Source organism: Mytilus edulis, chromosome 2 (genome assembly GCF_963676685.1).
Source record: "Mytilus edulis chromosome 2, xbMytEdul2.2, whole genome shotgun sequence".
Lineage (NCBI taxonomy): Eukaryota > Metazoa > Mollusca > Bivalvia > Mytilida > Mytilidae > Mytilus > Mytilus edulis.
This window is the reverse complement of record NC_092345.1, coordinates 99,902,054-99,925,141: the sequence shown is the minus strand read 5'-3', so window position 1 is coordinate 99,925,141 and position 23,088 is coordinate 99,902,054. Positions and strand designations below refer to the sequence as shown.

Here is a 23,088-nt window from a genome sequence, read left to right as displayed (position 1 = left end):
TATAATTTTATTTTTAGCGCGCGTGTGCAACGACCTTCGTTAGACCGGAAACTTTAAAGGAGAAAAAATGAAGACCAACACGTCTTCATGCTTGATCCTTGAAATTCAAGTATATTTATGCCGATCAGCATGAAGGAAATGGTCGGCGGATGTTGTGTATGTTCCGATGAAAGAGGATGGGCCGAAAACCCCCTTGTTTATTGCGATGGACAGGGTTGCAATGTTGCAGTCCATCAAGGTTTGTCATTTGTTATTGTTTAGTTGCCGAATATTCAGTTTCATGGCAGTCGATCGGGAAAGATAGGTTATTTGCTAACTTGAGTGTTAAGAAAATATTGTGTATTTATCTTTTACAGCATGCTATGGTATTGTGCAGGTGCCAACAGGGCCATGGTTTTGCAGAAAATGCGAATCTCAAGAAAGGGCCGCAAGAGTGGTAAGTCCGCCATTTTTTGTTTGTTACCGGAAGCACGTTGTTTTGTTATGGTAAGAAAATGTTGTTATTGTAATAGACTGAAACTATAAATGTGACAGTAGCAGCAGCACCTTACAATGCAAAGTGAAAAGGGCACATATAAAAAACAGTATTTTGAGTGATCTTAGTATTAAATATCTTTCTCTGATACTAGAAACTGGACATACTGTACATTCAAATTGATAATTTTACCATTTTTATAAGGTCGAACCGTACCTGCCCAAAATGGGCATCTTCAAAGCCTGATATGTTTGGTCAAAGCTCACCAGTAGAGCTAAATCAAATGTAATACACTTACTTGGCACTGTGTCTGCCTGTCTACAAACCTGGGGAAAAAAGACAGTTTAATTATTGCCAATGTCACCAGAGCAAAGCTCACTTGAAACTCTAGATAGAATCAAAATCAGAGTTTTTAAGAGTGTCGCAGAAACACACTCGAGTTGCTAAAATAATCTGATTAGTATGACTCATTCATGTGAAGTTTTACCCTGGCTTAGCGAGGGTTGTAACCAGGGAAAGAGGGGTTAACTTGAGAGGTTTAAGTAAACTTGGATTGTTGAAACCTGAGTAATTAAAGTTAACTCATGACGTTCAAGTGAACTCGACCATGTTTCGATAATCCTGGTATCTGTGATGAGATTTACTGCCTTAAATATTTAAATGTTAGCTGAATCACTTTAATAATTTTGAGTACCACTATTATGGCCAATTATTTTAGCAGTTTCCCATTAAATATTCAAAATTTTGAAAACTAAAGTGAAGGAACATTTTTGTAATATAACATTTGAGTAGCCATGAAGGTAAAAAAAATATACACAGTCATCCTGAGCATCTGCTGTTTCTTTGCAGAAATGTGAATTATGTCAACAGAAAGATGGTGCCTTGAAAAGAACAGATTCTGGAGGTATAGTATTGTACATTGTACAATATAATGTGTGAAAAGTTTAATTTGTTATTCATGTTTGTAGCCATACTATAACCATAGTTTATCACAGTAAAATATGTAACTCTGCTGTAATCTTAGTTATGTTTATGGCCTTGTTATTTTGTCATGATAATCTTAGTTATATTGACAACACCACACACACAGGTATAACAAAGGAATTAGTACATTTTAACACTGTATGATGGAGCCAAAATCACATCACAGTCTAAAAAAGGAAATTGGACAATAGGAGATGTCTCTTTTGTTGTAAAATTTAGTATAGCCTTTACCTTTCCAAATAGAAATGTCAAAATCAAAATAATAATGAATTTAAAGCTTTCTTCTGTAAATAAAAAAGTGATTTTGTTAGATACACAATACACTGAGTTATTGGTGTCAGTATAATCACATTAAGTTAAAAACATTTGATTACACTTTCAACAATATTTTTTTCTAAGTAAAATATTGTAATCAATAGATGTTTTATTTTAATTTTCTGGTTTTCACATATTTCAGGATGGTGTCATGTTGTATGTGCTTTGTTCATACCAGAAGCATGGTTTGCTAATGTACAAACAATGGAACCAATAGTTCTGAAAAATCTGCCTCAAGAAAGGTTTAACAAGGTAGAACATTTTATGATTGATTATATCTAAAGGGATTACACCACACCATACAAGCATGCTGGTCTAGGTGCAAGCAAATAAGCACCTTAGGTCATGTAGAGAAACCATATACTGTCTATAAATCTTACTTATGAATAGTTATCACTCTGCTTAATTATTCATAAAACATACCCAAGTATTGTGTAAACTTATACTTAAAACCTACCTTTAATATAAAATGAGAGCTTTTACATGTATGATTGCCAATGAGACAACTATCCACCATAGCACATTTTAAGGACCATTCATTAAAAGCTGTTAAATAAAATTGAGAAAGGAAATGGGGAATTTGTCAAAGCTACAACAACCAGACCTTAGAGCAGACAACAGTCGAAGTCCACCAATGGGTCTTCAATGTAGCGAGAAACTCCTGCACCTGCAGGCGTCCTTCAGCTGGCCCCTTAAAAATATATATACTACATGTAGTTTAGTGATAATGGACGTCATACTAAACTCCGAATTATATACAAGAAACTAAAATTAAAAATCATACAAGACTAACAAAGGCCAGAGGCTCCTGAGTTGGGACAGGTGCAAAATTGCATGAAAAGGGGTTTAATTCATCAGATCTGTCTGTATACAAAGCAAAACAAAAACACTGAAGGCACATAGTACAGATCTAAGGGAACTGGCAGTTACTGAAAGCTATTTTGAAATTAATGAAATTATTATGTATAAATTTAGGACAATTTATTTTTTCTTTTAAAAAAAATGGTCTCATTCATGACATTGCTGTGGAATACATATGTGTCAATTTGATACTGAAAACGTTTTCCTGACAGTGACACACACAGGGATTATATAAAACTGAAGTAACACTTATCTGTGATGGATCTGGTACAATTTATACATAGAATAAATAAACATGTGAATGATATCTGACTAATTGATAATTAGGTATAAATATTAGTAGAATCAGAGCATGTAGAGGAGAGAAATAGTTACTTTATATTGATATTTACAGATTTGCTATGTATGTGAAGAGAAGGACAGAGCAAGCAAAGCATCTACTGGAGCTTGTATGCAGTGTAATAAAAATGGATGCAAACAATATTTCCATGTTACTTGGTTTGTACCTTACTGTTATTAGAGCCAAATAAGTCATTAATAATATAATGTGTATGTGTTTAAAAACTAGCAACAAAAAAAGTTGATGGTCAATATGAATTGTTTGCAATTGAGAATAACAAGTTGGAAATAAACCCTTGGATGATAACAGATAGAATCAAAGCCTGGCTAATGGAGATACATGCACTGTTTAGCATGTTTATTGTTAACAGTATCGTAATGATAAATTATTTTGTTAAGTTCACTTAGTGTTGGAAACTTTTTAATTATTTGTATTGTCAAAAAATTCCAATTTTGTGTTTAAATTGTAATTTTGGGTTATTATCGAAAACATGTAGAGAATCACAGAAATTCCATGATTAACCACTTTTTTGTTGAAAAAATCTTTAATGTCTAATATGAACATGAAATTTGGTGTAGGAAATGTTTGTTTATGATTTTGATATTATTTTACAGTGCCCAAGCCCAAGGTTTATTGTTTATGTTTTTGATATTTGTTTTACAGTGCACAGGCCCAAGGTTTATTGTGTGAGGAAGCTGGTAACTATGGTGACAATGTCAAATACTGTGGTTATTGTGATTATCATTACAAAAAATTAGTAAGTTAACATATATCTGAATAAAATACATGGGCTATTAAAATTTATGTGGAAGGATATGGTTTTTCAATTGATTTAAATTTTTATATTAGAATTTCTTTAAGATTTTTCATCAACCTACATGTATCAGTTGTATAATATGCCACATATGCATGATTAACATATTTTATTGAAGTTCTTGTCAGAATTACTCTCACAGTTCTTCTATAAAAGCATGCAAAACAAAACTTTAATCGACTTGCTTGCTATGTTTACATGAATGATTGCAAACAATAGGTAGGTGGAGTTTCAATATATACTATAGGCCTTTTGCATCAAGCAAAATGTATACAATATAGTCAGATACAAATAGCCTTGACAAGCAGCATAAAATCCTTCAAGTCCTGATTAGTTATTCATCAATGTGCCAAAGTTAATCCAGATTTTCCAGCAGGCAAAAAAGTACATTTAAAAAAAAAAAAAATATTGTTGAAAGTGTAATCAAGTCTTTTTACAAAACAAGGCTACCAGGCAAAACATTTGTGTTGTACTGAAAAAAGTGAAATCACAAAAATACTGAACTCAGAGGAAAATCCAATTGGAAAGTCCATAATCACATGATAAAATGAAATGACAAAACACATCAAAAAGGAATGGACTAGAACTGTCATATTCCTGAATTGGTACAGATTTGATTAGACAATAAAAACTGGCATGAATTGAAGTTAATGTTTATTGTCCAATCAAATTCCAGTATAAAGTAAACAGACTACCTACCTGTTGTTTACAAACATCCAAACAAACATTGCAAGCAAATTGAGCAATGGTTTGTTTTGCATGCTTTTATAGAAGAACTGTGCTTGTAACCATATTAATCATTGGCACTCTGTTCATTGAAAGTTTCAAATGTTAAACTTTTATGGAAAAGGGCCATAAGGTATAAACAGGTATTGTTTCCGGAGGTTTCCCCACTTGTTAGCAGAATTATAACCTTCAAATTTAAAAGAATTCATTAAAAATATTACTTAAAAACACCAGATTATGAGCAGATTTTTGTTTCATGGATAATTATTTGGGTTGCATTTCAGCACTTTGACTGACTGAATTTTCCAAGAAATAGTTTGAACATTTTATAAAAATGGTACTTTTTTGCCTGCTGGAAAATCTGGATTAACTTTGGCACATTGATGAATAACTAATCAGGACTTGAAGGATTTTATGCTGGTTGTCAAGGCTATTTGTATCTGACTATATTATATACATTTTGCTTGATGCAAAAGGCCTAACAGTGACCTATTGTTGAAAGCATCCACATCATTTGGATAATTGTCTCATTGGCACTCATACCAAACTCTTTCTGATTTTCATCATGACTTTTCATGATAAGGCTACCAGGCAAAACATTTGTGTTGTACTGAAAAAAGTGAAATCACAAAAATACTGAACTCAGAGGAAAATCCAATCAGAAAGTCCATAATCACATGATAAAATGAAATGACAAAACACATCAAAAACGAATGGACTAGAACTGTCATATTCCTGAATTGGTACAGGCATTTTCAAATGTAGAAAATGGTGGATTAAACCTGGTTTTATAGCACTAAACCTCTCACTTTGTAGACAGTCTCATCAAATTCCCTTATACATGTATATACAATGATGCGTGAACTAAACAGACATAATAAATAATATAGTCACACTCATTCTTAATTTGTACAAAAAAACAAATTATTGAAAATGTTAAATGGATATCAGTGAGTGTATATTGCTAAACATGGTACAAAACTAAAGATAAAACTCACACATGTTTATTACAGTAAAATGCAAAATCATAAAAATAAGAAGATGTGGTTAAGAGCCAATGATAGAACTCTCCATCCAAGACACAATTTAAAAAAAAAACCCTTATAGGTCAAAGTACCGTCTTCAACAAGGAGCCTTGGCTCACATCTAACAGTAAGCTATAAAGAGCCTAAAAAATGACTAGTGTTAAACCATTCAAACAGGAAAACCAACAGTCTAATCTAAATAAAAAAACGAAAACCACATATGAACCACAACAAACAACAACTACTGAATATCAGGTTCCAAACTTAGCACAGGTGCAAACAAATGCAGTGGGTTTAAATGTTTAATAGGTACCGGCTTTCACCCTTAACAATATAGTGTAACATCACAACTTGGAAAGACACAATATAGATATCAATTGAAATGCTTAAACTCAATCAATCTTAAGACATATTAACACAAGTGAACATACACCGAATGAATAAATTTGATCTACATGTATGACACATTGTCAATGAAAATATGGATGAATATATATAAAGGCAACAATAGAACACTGCTGTGATATGTTAAATAATTTCAGAAAATTAACAATAACCTTTGCCGCCAAATAGAATAGTGTACACAGGTAAAATAAAATAATTTGTTGTAAGGTATATACATTATAAATGGAGAATTAAAATATTTTTACAAATTTTTTTTTTAAATATGAACATTAAACATTTCTTGTTTGATTTTTAGAAAAAAGATGCCAATATAAAGATCATTCCTCCATTTAAGCCAATACCAGCAGACAATGCCACACCTGACTCAACACCAGAGAAAACTTTCCCAAGCAACTTTGATAAAATGAAGGTAAAGAGATTTTCAAGTGCAAGTAATTAAAGTAATGCTGAAGCAATTTCTGTTGTGCTAGAAGAATAAATATAAATACCGTAGTCAGATTCCCTAAACTTCATCTACACTCAGCAAATGGATTATACAGTTACCTTTATTTAAAAAAAACCAAAAGTTTAAAAGTAAGTATGTCAAATTTTGACTATGTACAAAAATTCTTTTTTTCTTGTTGGGGAAAATGGATATGAGTAAGATGCACTCAAGACAATAATCTTAAGATTTTTGTTAGAAAAACAGTTTTGTTGCATTGTGTTTGAGCTTATTTGATATAGAGGACAATAAAATCACTTACCATTCATCTTCTGTTGTCCATCTTGAAACTATTTCATAAATGATTTCCTGTAGCCTATGAGCTATTAGAAACACATTAGGTTATTATCTCAAAAGGCAGGATATAACTGACTGATTTTGTGTCATTTTTGTCAAAAGATGACCAATAGAAAAATTTAATCAATCATGATAGTAACAACACTGGTAATCATATCATGTACTCTTTATTTTCAGCCTAAACAAAACAAAGCTGAGGCAAAAGGTTCAGAATATAATACACAAACAGTTCGTCCATTTTTATCTAATTTTCCATCGCCTAGTGCCACTAACAATGAGAAAGCTAGACAGCCAATTACTACTCCACCCTTGTCTAATACAAGTAGTGGTATTGGGACAGATTCTTCTGCCGTCAGTCCTACAGAGTCTCCGTCTCAGGACGATGCAGAATGGCGGGATAGAAATAGTGAAGATCATTTAATTAATGTTGTTGATAATTCTAGTAATTGTTCTCCTAATTCTGGGAAAACGGAGAAACTTTTCTCTGCCGATTCTAATTTCTTGTCAGGAGGACCTGACTTATCTAATAGTGCTCTACCTCCTCAGAACAATGTTTTTACGGGAAATCTAGAGAAATTTCTAGCCTCTACAAAACAAGCTGAACCACCGCCTGAAGAAGATTCAGATACAGAAACAGAAGATTTAGATCCTGGGATACCTAAACGTCCAAGGTCAAGGTTAGTAAAAACTAAGCATCACTTTTATATAAGGTCAAGGTTATTTAATACTAAGCATCACTTCTATATAAGGTCAAGGTTAGTTAATACTAAGCATCACTTTTATATAATGTCAAGGTTAGTAAAGACTAAGCATCACTTTTATATAAGGTCAAGGTTAGTAAAAACTAAGCATCACTTTTATATAAGGTCAAGGTTAGTTAATACTAAGCATCACTTCTATAAAAGGTCAAGATTAGTTAATACTAAGCATCACTTTTATATAAGGTCAAGGTTAGTAAATACTAAGCATCACTTTTATATAAGGTCAAGGTTAGTAAATACTAAGCATCACTTTTATATAAAGTCAAGGTTAGTAAATACTAAGCATCACTTTTATATGAGGTCAAGGTTGGTAAATACTAAGCATCACTTTTATATAAGGTCATGGTTAGTTAATACTAAGCATCATTTTTATATAAGGTCATGGTAAGTAAATACTAAGCATCACTTTTATATAATCTAAATGTTTTATCTCTTAACTTGTTTACAATCTGAAAACAGGAATAAAGTTCAAAATGCAACCAAAATACGTTTTCATAAATTTACATTGATCCACAAGATTTAAAATTACTTTCACCTCAAATTAATGCCTTAGAGACTTGCTGTGGTTTAGAAACTTATTTGTTTCATTACTTAAAAACAGGAAGACCTCTGAATGTCAACATGTAGTCTTTAAGAAATAATTGGTTGGTGTTAACAGAATTAAAATGGTGATTTAAGTGAATTTATTGCACTTTTTTGGCAATAATTACATGCACTTTATATTAAACCTTTTGGTCTATTGAAAATTGATTTGAAATCTCTGAATGAATTGACAAAACTAGTTTCTTGATCAATGATATTCAGAAGCAGTTTAACATGCTATAGTTTCGTGTGAAATTTAATCAAAATATAAGAGATCTTCATCGGACCTTTAATATTCAGAACTTTGTTAGCTCTCATTGGCTGTATCACCATGACACTTTGTTATTATATGTTGTAACACTGGTTAATAATTCTGCCATATAATGTCTCTTAGATATTCACAGAAAGTTTCAAAGTAAATCAACAACATTCACCAGAATTTATCACCTAAAGTTATTGTAAAGCATTATCAGACATTTTTTAACTGAATCATCTTATATCATGTATATACCAAATAATTTATCCACAAGATTTTTTAAAGGCAGATCATCTTTATCTTAAATACAAAAAAATAAGTAATTCAGTTTCGTTGTATATTGTTTATTTGATTTGTAGTTAGTATTGTAAATGACCTCTTAATCAGTTTCTAAACTAATAAAAATATACCATTTACAGGTCTTTAGATAAGAATAGTAAAAAGTGTAAAAGAACAAAGCCAGCTGTGATAAAGAAAAAACTAGGTGCTAACTCTCCTCCCCTCAGTAAAAAGAACAAATCTAAACCAGAAACTACACAAGCATCAAGGTTTGTACAACAACTTCTACCAACTATATGCTTCTGTCAGGACTGATTTGTTATTGGTCAAAAATCTTAACATAGATATAAGAAGTTGTGTGACGAGTGCCAATGAGACAAATCTCCACCCAAGTCACAATTTGTAAAAGTATGTTTATAATATTAACATGTGCACCAGACATAATTCATTTGATCTGTGATGAACCTCAGTTATACCCTTTGAATAAAATTTGTATGAACATGTAAATTGTGTCTTCTCTCTACAATTTAAAGTGTCTAGGTGAGCCTAGGACAGTTGCAATAAGTCTGTCAGTTAACTAAACACAATTATTTTAAACATACCTAAAATTTCCAACAAAAATAGAGAATTAAAGGCCACTTTTTGACCCCAAAATGTGAAGATATTTTGAATCCTTTAAAATTCATTTAGAATTTATTTCAATTGAATAAGAAAGAATTACATACCTTTTTCAGTGCAAACTGGTCAGTTAAAATAACACAAAGACAAGCTATGTACAATGCCATTATTTCCATATCAATAAAAATAATATATACTTTTATGTACTCTGGTCTGTTCCAAAACATAGAATAATTTTATAGAAAAATCCTGTTAAAAATGTATTTAATTTATTGTTATGCCCCTGCTATAGCGATGAGGGCATCAAGTTTAATGATTGTCTGTTCATCCCAAAATGAGTTTCCATTCTATAACTTGTTGCCTTAACCATATGATATGAAAATAATACACAAGGCTTTTTACCACTTAATACAGATCAAGTTTGAATTTTGTAGGCATCACTTTCACCATTCTTGAGTTATGCCCCTTTATATATGGAATAATTGCTGAATTTTCATTTTCATTCTGTAACTTAACGCTGCATCAACCAAATGTTATGAAACTTATACACATTGATTATTTCCACAAATTCAGATCAATTCAAAGTTGAAAAGCATCACTTTTATTGTACTCGAGTTATGTCCCCTTGTAATTTTACATGCAAGCAGGGGCTTCTTAAATTAGGAAGCATCAATTTTAATTGCATCAACATGTTGGCAGAACACAGAGTAGTATTGATTGTAAATTGTATATTTATTTATCTCCATCATTACATGCCTTCTTTTGTCATTGTAAAACAATGGATATATTAATGCTGTGTTTTAATGTACTAACTTACGTTTTTGATTTTAGTTTTTCTGTTTTTGGTGGAAGTCCAGTATTTCCAACTCTTGGAACATCAGGATCACTGCAACTGCCATCATTTGTTAAAACAGGTAACAAAAGTAGAAAGTAAATACATAATAGCAAAATATATATTTCTCTAATTCTGTTGCAATTTACTCCTTTCCGAAACCCATTGCATAACAAATTAAATCAACATGTGGTTGCCAGTGATATCAGAAGATGATTGCATGAGTTAGAGGGTCATAACCTCTATATATATATATATAGCTATCAAATCACTGGATGCAGCAAATTATGCTAATAGGTGTTAATGAAATTGTCAACTTTGTGGAATGTAAAAGGCACTCAAAGGAAATTTTTGTTAAACAAATAATGAATTTTTTTTTTTTATCATTAGAGAAACAGATTCTTACATAGTTATTCATGGTTTATCCAATCTCGATAGTCAAATTGTAAATTTTGAATAATTAAACTATCTTGATTGGATGAATCCGATATTCACTAGTATCAATGTAAGAATGTGTATGTTAATATGCATGAAGGAAAAAATCTTTTTTCTCAATAAATGATGGCTGAAATTATTTGATCAAGTTTTAAGAACAGCAAACAATACATGACAGAACAGATTTCTCTAGAAATATCAGTGAAAGTTGTCACTTTTCATACTAAATCAGAATAAAAAAATACTTTTGTCTCCCTTTTTTCAGCAGTAACTTGAACTTGACATGTCCTCTGAAATAAATTCATTATATTGTATCATTTTCTTTGGTAGCACATGGCAGTTACCTGAATTTGATATCCTCTAAAACTATATCATTATATTGTTGGTTTTTTTGGTAGCACCCAGCAGTAACATGAACTTGACATGTCCTCCAAAAGTAAATCATAATATTGTATTATTGTCTTTGGTAGCACGAAGCAGTTACCTGAATTTGATATATCCTCTAAAAAATCATTATATTGTATTATATTTTTGGTAGCACCAAGCAGTAACTTGAACTTGACATGTCCTCCAAAAGTTTTTCCGTCAGTAGCTTCATCTACCTCAACAGAAGTCAACCAAACAAGGTCAGTATCTATACAGGAAGTAAAACATGGATACGATCACAAATCAAGACCCCACAACTTTTTGGCACTCATGCTATAAATAAATATGGAAAGAGAGGTAACTCTGATTATTTCATTTTATAAAAAGTCTTGAAATTACAACCAAGCAATATATCATATATATATTTTAATTTTAATTAGAATGTAATCGATATATCAAAACATAAAATAATTTCTTTGATTTGTACTAATTAAACATTATATGAATTTAAAGTTTATTGATTTGATTTCCAGTGAGTTCCCAGCAACAATGGAACAATTACTTGAAAGACAGTGGGAACAAGGATCTCAGTTTTTAATGCAGCAAGGACAACATTTTGATAGTAAGTTTCAGTAGCTCATCAGGCTTAATAGTTCAATACAAAAAGGGTTACCTAACCTTATCTGCTGTAATAGTTTGCTTATCGCCAGTTTGCTAGATATTGAAATTACTCTGAAATAAAAATTGAATTCTATAATTTTCATGATAACAAAGCTAAGAAAAATGTTATTGAAAAATCTATGCAAATAATAATGGCCTTTACATATCTTTACCTATTATTTCCTCTATGCAACTTATAATATACCCCCAAACATTAAAGATAGAAGGGTTAGGCCTAAAATAAAATATTGTTTGTTTCCCCAATCTCAACCGACCCTGAAAAAAGGGTGTGACTCATAAAATCTTATTGTCAAAACTAAGTAAAATATTATTTTATTTATTACCGATTTTCAGGCTTGCCTGGACGACCGATATTGTTCCAGCTTTTTGGAAAAAAACAAAATTATTTCCCTACCTACCTACCCTCACCTGGCTTGGCAGGGTTGGGATTGGGGAATCAAACAATGTATTAATTTAGGCCTTAATTATGTTTGTACTGGGGTAGAACTATGATGAAAAAGTGCTTCAACCTGGAAAATTCTTTCCCGTTTTATAATTTATTGATATCATAAAGAAACACATGATTTCATGCATAACCTATTTGACCATGAGGAACTTACTACTTATTGCAAATTTGAATACAAGTATTTGATTATCAAACGGTATGATGTTTGGTAAAATAAAAATAACCTTCTGGAGTGCATCTGGAAATAGAAATGAGAAATATTATATATAGCATTAATTTTTTTTCAGTTGCATCCTTATTAAATTGTTTACATCAACTGAAAAATGAAAACCATCGACTGGAGGACCATGTAAAATCGTTAACAGCCAGACGAGATCATCTGTTGGCTGTTAATGCAAGACTTTCTGTACCATTCTCTGCCAACATTGCAGAACAAGGACCAGCTAAAACCAAAGAGGTATAACTTCACATGATAGCTTATTAATATAAAACAAATTCATAACTTCATGATAGGTAAATAAGATATTACTTGGTTCAAGGAAGAATGCAGTATGCAAAAGTCTGTATACATGATGTAGAAAAAATACACAGCAAGTTTTTTAAATGAAGGCTAATGATACCTTTTCTTACTCAGTCTTAATGTTCATTTATATGTCAGTTTGTTAATACTGCCTCCCACAAGCTTCTAGATTTATTTAAAATGTATATAAAAGAAAATGTTGGGTAATATCAGCAAACAGAAAATAACAAGAATGTGTCCATAGTACATGGATGCCCCACTCGCACTATCATTTTACATGTTCAATGGACCTTGAAATTAGGGTCAATACTTTAATTTGGCATTAAAATTAGAAAGATCATATCATGGGGAACATGTGTACTATGTTTCAAGTTGATTGGGCTTCAACTTCATCAAAAACTACCTTGACCAAAAACTTTAACCTGAAGCAGGACGAATGGACAAACGTAGGCACAGACCAGAAAACATAATGCCCCTCTACTATCATAGGTGGGGCATAAAAACAAAACAGAACAGAAGATATCTGAAGTTATGATACAATCCTTAACAAGAGACCAGTTTCTTCACAATTCGTACAGATATCCAATAGTATAAACAAACTAAAGGAATTTCATAATATATTCCAAAATCAGTGATCAACACCAAATTCTTAAATGGTCAAACACATATGTAGTTTTCTTTACCAATTCTATCATTTCATAGTGTGTTTGCATCGTGCTGCACCCAGCATAGCCCGTTATTTACAGTTATGAAGAAAATCTAGCTCATATACAGTTCTGGGTTTTCTTAAAACTCAAAAGATGTGGTTCAACCTATATATAGATCAATTATATTTTATACTACACCAGGTAATTGTTTCAAGCAACCAAATACAATTTATTTTTCAGGAAGTGGTATTACCATCTGCATCAACAGTCTCATCAACAACCATGCTGTCATCTACAAGTACTACAGGTAGGAAGGGGATTTATTTTAGGATAGAGTAACTAAAGTTTCTTATTATTCATTAAGATTAAAAAGACCTGACTTGGGGTCAAAATTTTAAAGTTCAAGGTCACTAAAACTGAATACAAATTTTGTTTGATAAATAAATTTTTAAATAGTGATTTGATTTTTGCCTAGAATAATTAGAATAAAACTTAAATAGATAAAAAATAAAAGGATGGACGGACACAAAGCTTTTTTATTTTATGTGCAAAAGGTCAAATGTCAAATAATTGATATATAAAAGGAGAAAAATGTGGAAAAAATTATTCATACTGAATATGTTTCCCTTGCTTGTTCATATTGAAACTTGATGGAAGATAAAAGGGGAGTTCTAGTAGCCTTTTAATGTTTTTACTTTACAGATAAAGAACAAGCAATAATACTACCATAATACCATGTTTCTCACTATGAATGTGAGTTTGGAGATATAGATTCTTACACTGCAACAAGTGTATTACGATATTTCTCCACTCGAGACAGTTAAATTTTATTATTTAAAGCGCGAGGCTTGCCGAGCCCTTTAAATAATAAAATTTAACTGTCGAGAGTGGAGAAATATCGTAATACACGAGTTATAGTGTCGGAATCTGTTTCTCTAATGCTTTTTATCGTTCTTTTTCAAAGATTTTCAGAAAATTGTGCTCTTTATATGCGACGTCATCAGGCAAGATCGCCCTTTTTCATGACGTCACAATAGGAAAATTGAGAAGAAAACAAAACATTTTGACGTCATAATCAAATTTCGACTAATCATTTGCCGAGAACAGATTTTTCACTAGTGAGGAGAAATATTTTTCTCACACCGGTCAGGAAATGTGAAAATAGCACAAAAATTAGAGAAAGATTGAATTCACAATGCCAGTGTTTAACTGATAATATCTCTGGTACAAAAATGATTGATATACCATTTTTGTTTTTTTCAGGAACAACATTACCAAGCAGCAGTTCAAATTTGATCTCATTTAAGCCTCACCAGACAGCATCAAAAACTACAGACTCATCTCATAATATATCAGGTCAACATAAAATGGACGACACTTGACCAACCCTCTTCATAGAAGATTATTTAAATTTTGTTCTTTATAGATATTTAATTATGTGCCATCATTTAAGTTATTGTTGATTCACCAAGTCAGATTTTTGTTCTGGTATAATCTAAATATTGTCAGGTGAGATGGTTCATTAAAATGGACATTGCATCCTGCTGTTTAATTGGTCAGACAATAGATATTTTAATTCTTAGGCACTTCCTGTTTAAGAAAATACTACAATTGGTATTATAAGGAAAAGATTAAAAAACTACTAAAGAAAAAATACTGTGGAGTCATTTTTTGGGGGTAATAGATTTTATGGTTTGAAATAAAACTTAAATTCCAGTTTTCAACCAAATATAAGCTTTCTACAGGTTGGTTTTTAAAACTTGTCAATCCATAAAAATCAGTTCCCAAAAGAAATAGAAAAAAATTACTGTAGTCCTTGAAAAAACAGGTTCATTTTAATACCCCAACAAATCCTATTACTTTTTGTATTGATTCCTTGAATATAAAAAAAAATGAAATATTGTCTGCTATAATTATCTGTCATACCATTGTTTATTGAATGCCCAGACAAAACTGCAAATGTACATAGTTAAATTGCAAAGTACACATTTTGTAAATTGTATTCATAACACTAAAATTATCATATTAAACCCCCAAAAAGCCAAATGCTTCACTTCACTAACAAGTGACTGACAATGTTCCTTTCTACTTTCTGCTTGTATAAACATTATGTCAACCAATCAAATGTCTGCCTCAATTATTTTTAATGATTTGAATCATTCTCAAAACCCCATGATGAAAACAGAGAATACACAAGAACATTGTCAGAACCTGGTAGAGACACAATCTTTTAAAGAGATTGCAGTTCATCAGCTCAGTGGAATTACTTTATAGACAATAGAACAACAGGGTAAGAATGGATCAGACAATTTAATTGTATGATTTTGAGTAAGGCATCACACAATAATGGTTATCATGGATGAGTCCTACTACCTCTGTTAAAATCCTGTTTTAGCTCATTCTTGCCCTGAATCAAATAAGCAAATACCTGTAAAGACCAATGTCATAGATAAATGGTTGATTAATAACAAAAGGGCCATGTTGTCTCATCTTGATATTTAGATTTGATTGAGAAAGTGAAAGTTTTATAACATAACTTTGTTTTTATTGTCAATGGTAGTAAAATGATTATGTCCACACCTCATATTTATCATATTCTATATTTTTGAACAGTTGTAAAAGTTAAATGGTTTATATTGTCATTGCTTAAAGGCTAAATACATTATTGACTAGACAGTATTAACAAATGTTGGTTAATTGTTGTTTGTTAGAAGTAAATGAATTCAATTGAATTCAGATTTTTATTTAAAGTTGATATTCAATGATCAAAACACAAGCAGTATCACACAATTGCATAACAATATATAAGCACATATATACAAAAGTCATACAAAATAACTTAATTGTCATGTTGAACTATATCCCCTAGATGCAATATTTCTACAAAGTAGGAGACTGATGGTGGGAGAATTCTAGACAACTGCTTTTTATATTGTTTTAAAATGTGAATTTACAATTTAAATGTCTGTTTGCATTGACATTAAATTGTCAGTTAATCAATACCTATTATATTTTATTTTCAGTTCAACTAGGTAAACAACTGCAATTTAATCAATGTACACCAACTTTAAGGGCTATTCATATATCAAATACACTTAAGAGGGAAATCATTGTATGTTGGGTTTTTTAAACATTTTTCCTCTTTGTTATTCATCCACACAATAAGCTTTTTTGGTGATTTCCTCAAGTGTGAAGTATTGTTTCCTTATAAATTGCTCATTTAAAAAAGTTTTACAAAAAAAACTTATAAGAAAAAGCTGAGTTGATGTTTTTAAATTTTGACTTTTACTACCTGAAATCATATTACCTCAGAATGATTCATCTAAGTACAGATTTCATCTATCTAAAAGAGTTCCCATATCTGTTGGCAGCTACTGAATATTCATAAACATCTTGGTCGAGGTACCGTTTTATTGGACCATATAATTACATAAGCAGACATCACCTAACAATGGTTTCTTTGTAAAAATTAAGAAATATGATTTTAAATATTGTTTTTTTTATTGTTTTAACTTGTAAATTTTAAGCACTTTACTGCTATTTATTTGTAAATACTGTAAATATGATTTGTATATAGATTACTTTGTACAATTGTGTGACAGAATGTGTTATTTTATTGTATTATAAGCATCCTTTTAATTCTTTTTTAAAGAGATTATAGTGAATCAACCTAATGTTGTTGATTTAACCTTATCCATGAAGTTATTAAATTCTACAAGTTCATGTCTTATTCCCAGAAATAAACTTCCATTATCAAAACAAGTTTCTTTTAAATTTGTTTATAAGAGTGAATATGGTCAAATGTGTGTTTTCATTTTCAAAAATCTTGCCTACTTTCTGCAACAAAAAAAGTTATTGATATACTAGGAAAAGATTAGAAATTTTACACATAAAAAATAGAATGACATAAAAATAAAATCCAAGAAGAATTCATCTATAATAAGTTTATTCATAACAGAAAGTCCCTGATGCAATAGCAAAATAAAAAGCTCAAACAAATAAATAACAACTGTCTCATTCCTGACTTGGAAAACACAGTTTTTACTGTAGAAAATGTTGGATTAAACCTGGTTTCATAGTTACCTAGTTAGTTAGGGTTACAGCAGTCAAAACTGTACTTTAATGAACAAAACAAACAAACAACAGGTGAAAGTGTCAATTATAGGGTTACAGCAGCCAAAACTGTACTTTAATGAACAAAACAAACAAACAACAGGTGGAAGTGTCAAATATAGGGTTACAACTTACAGCAGTCAAAACTGTACTTTAATGAACAAAACAAACAAACAACAGGTGGAAGTGTCAAATATAGGGTTACAGCAGTCAAAACTGTACTTTAATGAACAAAACAAACAAACAACAGGTGGAAGTGTCAAATATAGGGTTACAGCAGTCAAAACTGTACTTTAATGAACAAAACAAACAAACAACAGGTGGAAGTGTCAAATATAGGGTTACAGCAGTCAAAACTGTACTTTAATGAACAAAACAAACAAACAACAGGTGGAAGTGTCAAATATAGGGTTACAGCAGTCAAAACTGTACTTTAATGAACAAAAACAAACAACAGGTGGAAGTGTCAAATATAGGGCTACAGCAGTCAAAACTGTACTTTAATGAACAAAACAAACAAACAACAGGTGGAAGTGTCAAATATAGGGTAACAGCATTCAAAACTGTACTTTAATGAACAAAACAAACAAACAACAGGTGGAAGTGTCAAATATAGGGTTACAGCAGTCAAAATTGTACTTTAATAAACAAAACAAACAACAGGTGAAAGTGTCAAATATAGGATTACAGCAGTCAAAATTGTACTTTAATGAACAAAAACAAACAACAGGTGGAAGTGTCAAATATAGGGCTACAGCAGTCAAAACTGTACTTTAATGAACAAAACAAACAAACAACAGGTGGAAGTGTCAAATATAGGGTAACAGCATTCAAAACTGTACTTTAATGAACAAAACAAACAAACAACAGGTGGAAGTGTCAAATATAGGGTTACAGCAGTCAAAACTGTACTTTAATGAACAAAACAAACAAACAACAGGTGGAAGTGTCAAATATAGGGTTACAGCAGTCAAAACTGTACTTTAATGAACAAAACAAACAAACAACAGGTGGAAGTGTCAAATATAGGGTAACAGCATTCAAAACTGTACTTTAATGAACAAAAACAAACAACAGGTGGAAGTGTCAAATATAGGGCTACAGCAGTCAAAACTGTACTTTAATGAACAAAACAAACAAACAACAGGTGGAAGTGTCAAATATAGGGCTACAGCAGTCAAAACTGTACTTTAATGAACAAAACAAACAACAGGTGGAAGTGTCAAATATAGGGGTACAGCAGTCAAAACTGTACTTTAATGAACAAAACAAACAAACAACAGGTGGAAGTGTCAAATATAGGGCTACAGCAGTCAAAACTACTTTAATGAACAAAACAAACAAACAACAGGTGGAAGTGTCAAATATAGGGCTACAGCAGTCAAAATTGTACTTTAATGAACAAAACAAACAAACAACAGGTGGAAGTGTCAAATATAGGGTTACAGCAGTCAAAATTGTACTTTAATGATCAAAACAAACAAACAGCAGGTGGAAGTGTCAAATATAGGATTACAGCAGTCAAAACTGTACTTTAATCTTAATCACTTTAAGAACAAACAAATATGTCAACAACAAACAAAAAAAATGGCATAAAGACTAGCAAAAATGAAAGACAAGAAAACAAACATTTACCAATCATAATAACACAATGTGAGGATGTAAAAGTACTGAGCCACGTCAACAAATTACAACAAATAAACTAAACAGTAAAAGTAATAACTTACAAAGACAAATTAATGAATATCATAATGCGTTTATTAAGAGGATAAATATCCCCAGTAACTAGAATCTATACTTCAAGACCATCATGTGTTATTTGTTAAGTTGATATGGAATATTGATCAACAAGTTCTTTGTACCTTCCGATTAACTTATATAGAAAAAAGTATGAGACGTTCTTTGACAAACTCTTAGTTCATCAACTTCTGCTCAGACACTGGTGACGTTATACAGCAGTCAACATTGTGTTATAATCTATTTCACTGTAAAAACAAACAAAAGAAGCACAAAAAAGGCATATAGACAAAGCTCATTAGAAAAAATTAAAGACGAATACAAAAATGCATCATAAAAGAACATAATCAAAAATGAAAGACAAGAATACAAAAATTACCAAAGAACAATAACACAATGACGGGATGCATAAGTACACAACCAATTATATATATCAAACAGACTAAACAGTAGATGTGATATGCATTAAGACAAATTAAAGAATATTTCATCACTTTATAAAGATGATAAACAACGTCAGTACCCAGAATCTATACTTCAAGATGATCATGTATCTTTTGTGAAGTTGATACGGAATACAACAATATAAACCTATGACTTATGAAAACGAAAATAAATCATATTATTGGAGAATGTCTAATTGTATATTTGTTTGTCCTTTAAAAACTTTGGCAGATAATCTTTAATCTTGTAGAAAAAAAGTTAAAACAACACGTTTAATAATTTCATGCGTCCAAGGCGCTTTTCTGGATTCAACTTCATCAGGAACGCTCAAAGCCAAACATTATGTATTCGAGTACATGCACTTTTGAGCTTGGCATGATATAAAGGAAGGAAGAAGATACACACAGGGATAATCCAAAAAATATCAGTCGAATAAAGTTAGTAAAAACTGGACATGAAATAATGATTTAAAGATATGCAGTGCCAGTGGTCCGAAAAACAATATGCAGTTTATGTAAACTGGGTCGACAAAATATACAGTTCTATATGAAGAGCGCTGGATAGGGGCAACTTTTTGCCTTACAACAGACTACCTACGGACCATTAAAGATTGAGTAACCCTAACACTAGGAAAGCTTAGGATTTTACCTACACGTGACATTGGTTTCATCTTTTCAATTTAGAACTGACGTATTGTATGTTTATATGCATCCTGCAAGTCCAAACGAAGATCGTTATATATGGGTTCAGGTGAGTTTGTTATAGCGAACTATGATTCCCCTGTTACGGAATAGAAGTTCCTTCATTATATAAGTTCTAAAAGGAAAACAATATTCTGGAATATTATTTCCACAGGAATAAACACTACCTTATATGTTCTTGTAACATAAACGGAATAAATGGTATAAAATATTTGTTCCAACAGGATTAGATATTATGACTGTTTTTAACAAAGTTTCCATTGGAACTTCTGTTAGGCGGAACAAATATACGTTGACACATTTCACAGGGGATAAATAAAGGTAATTTGTTATAATAGCGGTATTTTTTGTAAGGGTAAAGGTAGCATTATTTTGAATTTTATAAACAACTGTCTGAAACATCTGTATCATACTTTATCAGTTTTCGATAAGAGAATTCTAGGTACAATTAAAATAGTATTCTTGAAAATATGTATACATGTAAATAATTTCTTAATTTTTGTAAATATGTTTTATGTAGTTAAACAGTATGTACTATTAGTTTCCATAGTGTAGACACGCTTCTGTTGTCGCTGAAGGCTAATGTTTCGGAATTTTGGATCCTCAATGCTCTTCAATTTTGTACTTGTTTGGCTTTATAAATACTTTGATATGAGCGTCACTGATGAGTCTTATGTAGACGAAACGCACGTATGGCGTACTACAAAAACTCATCATAGATACTAGGACTAAATTTAGTATATACGCCAGACGCGTGTTTCGTCTACAAAAGACTCATCAATGACGCTCGAATCCAAAAAAGTTAAAAAGGCTAAATAAAGTACGAAGTTGAAATTATAATCCTGGTACCTTTGATAACTATTAGCTATTAGGGTCCTTTTTCCAATCTGTTTGAATAGAGTTCCTCTAAAATGCATTTTACAAGCGCAAATGGCTGAAAATAACAAGTGAATTTATGTAAAGATAAGAAGACGTGATAGGATTGCCAATGAGACAACTCTCTATACAAGATACAAAATGACCAAGAACGTAATGATAAGAAAATAATGTATCTAAGATTCAAATATCAATCTAAACACATCAGAATTTTGATAAATAAAGTGTTAAGCCGTCATTAACAGTCAGCGGAAAACTGGAACTTTATCAATTCCAGAATTGTAAAACCGTAAATGTACATATGTGTATAGCAATAGCATTTAATTGGGTTATTATTTATTGAATGTATTGATAACAGTACCAATATTTATATACCGATACAAACAATATTCAAAGATTTAAAAAAGAGTTCAATAAGTAACCTTTTTAAATAAGATTATTTAACAGATCTATAAGATTAACTACATCGTATCTAAATTTACGTGCTCATATTGTTATAGTTCTTTTTTGTATCCGATGGAATTACTGGAAGACAATCAATCATCTCTTATATTTGAAAAATGCTGTCCAATTCTTTAATGTGATTCCAATACAAAGGAGTTGTTGTTTATCTCAACTGATAGTTAAGCTCAAGCTTGTCCACACTATAATAATTTCATACACTGTTGATATTATGGACACCATCACGAATTAGTTGATCTGCGTCTAAACTAACTAATGACTTTTTTCCACGTCTCAAATTGTTGTTTAACATCTATGTCGTCTTTCTGCTAAGTACCGAACATGACCTATTCCTGAAAAAGGTTTTTTTATTGAGAGTGTGAATTTGCATTGCTATATGACGTGTCTCGGTATTTTTTACATCCAACATTCATGTATTTGTTATGTTTTCGGTTTGATTATGTGTTTTGACTTATGTCTTATCGTTTAAAATTAAAAAAATATATAAGGGTTTTTCAATACCATCATTGTCATGACAATTGCTTTGACTGGTTTTGTAAAAATAATTGTATAAAATTCGAGATTGCATGTTCGTAACGAAAGTTAGTGCGTCACTGTTTCTGGTATCTGTCGTTGATGGAAGATGTTCGTTGTAGTTCTGAGGGTTACAGGTTATGTCGACCATTATAATATTTGTTTGTGCGTTTCTCTGTGATGAGTGTTCTTGTGTTTGTGCTTGTGCTGTATTTCTGTCACGTAGTGTCAATTTAGCGACATTTTTAACATTGCCATTTAGAGTGCGAGGTTTTGATGGCTATAAAACTAGGTTCAACCCACCATTGTTTTCTTCAAATGTCCGGTTTCAAGTCAGGAATTTAACAGTTGTTATCAAATAGTCCGTTTCTATTTATGTTGGCGTTTGTTTTTCTTGCAATTACTAGTAAGTGGTCCCTCTTATAGTTGATATGTTTCCCTCGATTTTAGTTTGTAACCCGGATTTGTTTTCTTTCAATCGTTTCACGACTTTTGTACACCGATATACCACTGTCGCATTTATTTAATTTGATCTTCAATGGTGAGAAAGTACACCTACAATTTATGTTATTTGCTTCTTTCATCAATATGATGTAGGAATTTCTTCCCCTATCAGGCAAGCTGTTGTACGCTAGTAGGTATTTTAAAAACACTGATCATTTTTGTTGTTTTTTATGTTCCAGAAGATATATACTTTAATTTAAGGAACAGGTGGTTGTAATTGACGTTGATTAGTATACAACCTTCAATCAGTACCATTAGGTCAATGTCCGCAAACTAATTAACCATATCTAATTATTGTCTGTCTATAGATTAATAAACGCATTATATGAAAATATCAACTGTCATCCTGTCACATACAGTCAAGCTTCAAGGACCATTTAGTAATGGCATGATTACAATTTAATACTTTGTTTTCGGATGCGACAAAACCTAAAAATGGATAAATCGTAATCCGATTTACTTTTGATAATGTAATATTTATCCCAGTAGAATGTATACAACCTCAACCACAAGTGTAGACTTAAAACATAACAGTTGGTTTGTTTTTCTTTTGGTTTTATAAAACTTATTTTTTTTGAATTTTAAAGTTTATT

General features: G+C 31.2%; 1 protein-coding gene across 2 annotated transcripts; it reads left to right on the top strand.

The window, feature by feature from the left end:
• Positions 1 to 5: 5 nt before the first annotated feature.
• LOC139513666 (protein AF-10-like) lies at positions 6 to 16,904 on the top strand. 2 transcript variants are annotated; one of them, XM_071302361.1, is made up of 15 exons: positions 6 to 238; positions 357 to 436; positions 1,325 to 1,379; positions 1,917 to 2,026; positions 3,030 to 3,133; positions 3,639 to 3,732; positions 6,241 to 6,354; positions 6,901 to 7,400; positions 8,742 to 8,870; positions 10,051 to 10,133; positions 11,025 to 11,112; positions 11,386 to 11,474; positions 12,266 to 12,435; positions 13,386 to 13,452; positions 14,409 to 16,904. In XM_071302361.1, exons 1-15 carry the CDS (start codon positions 118 to 120, stop codon positions 14,525 to 14,527), a joined length of 1,923 nt encoding a protein of 640 aa, XP_071158462.1. In that variant the 5' UTR covers positions 6 to 117; the 3' UTR covers positions 14,528 to 16,904. The 2 variants fall into 2 exon arrangements, with proteins under 2 accessions (XP_071158462.1, XP_071158463.1); XM_071302362.1 differs by having other exon boundaries at positions 26 to 238; positions 6,280 to 6,354.
• The last annotated feature ends 6,184 nt before the right edge of the window (positions 16,905 to 23,088 follow it).

Excerpts from the sequence above, each read along its gene's own strand:
- LOC139513666 (XM_071302361.1), top strand. The coding sequence starts at position 118 with ATGCCGATCAGCATGAAGGAAATGGTCGGCGGATGTTGTGTATGTTCC. Across the intron at positions 239-356 it reads CAATGTTGCAGTCCATCAAG|CATGCTATGGTATTGTGCAG; the intron begins GTTTGTCATTTG and ends TATCTTTTACAG. Across the intron at positions 1,380-1,916 it reads GAAAAGAACAGATTCTGGAG|GATGGTGTCATGTTGTATGT; the intron begins GTATAGTATTGT and ends CACATATTTCAG.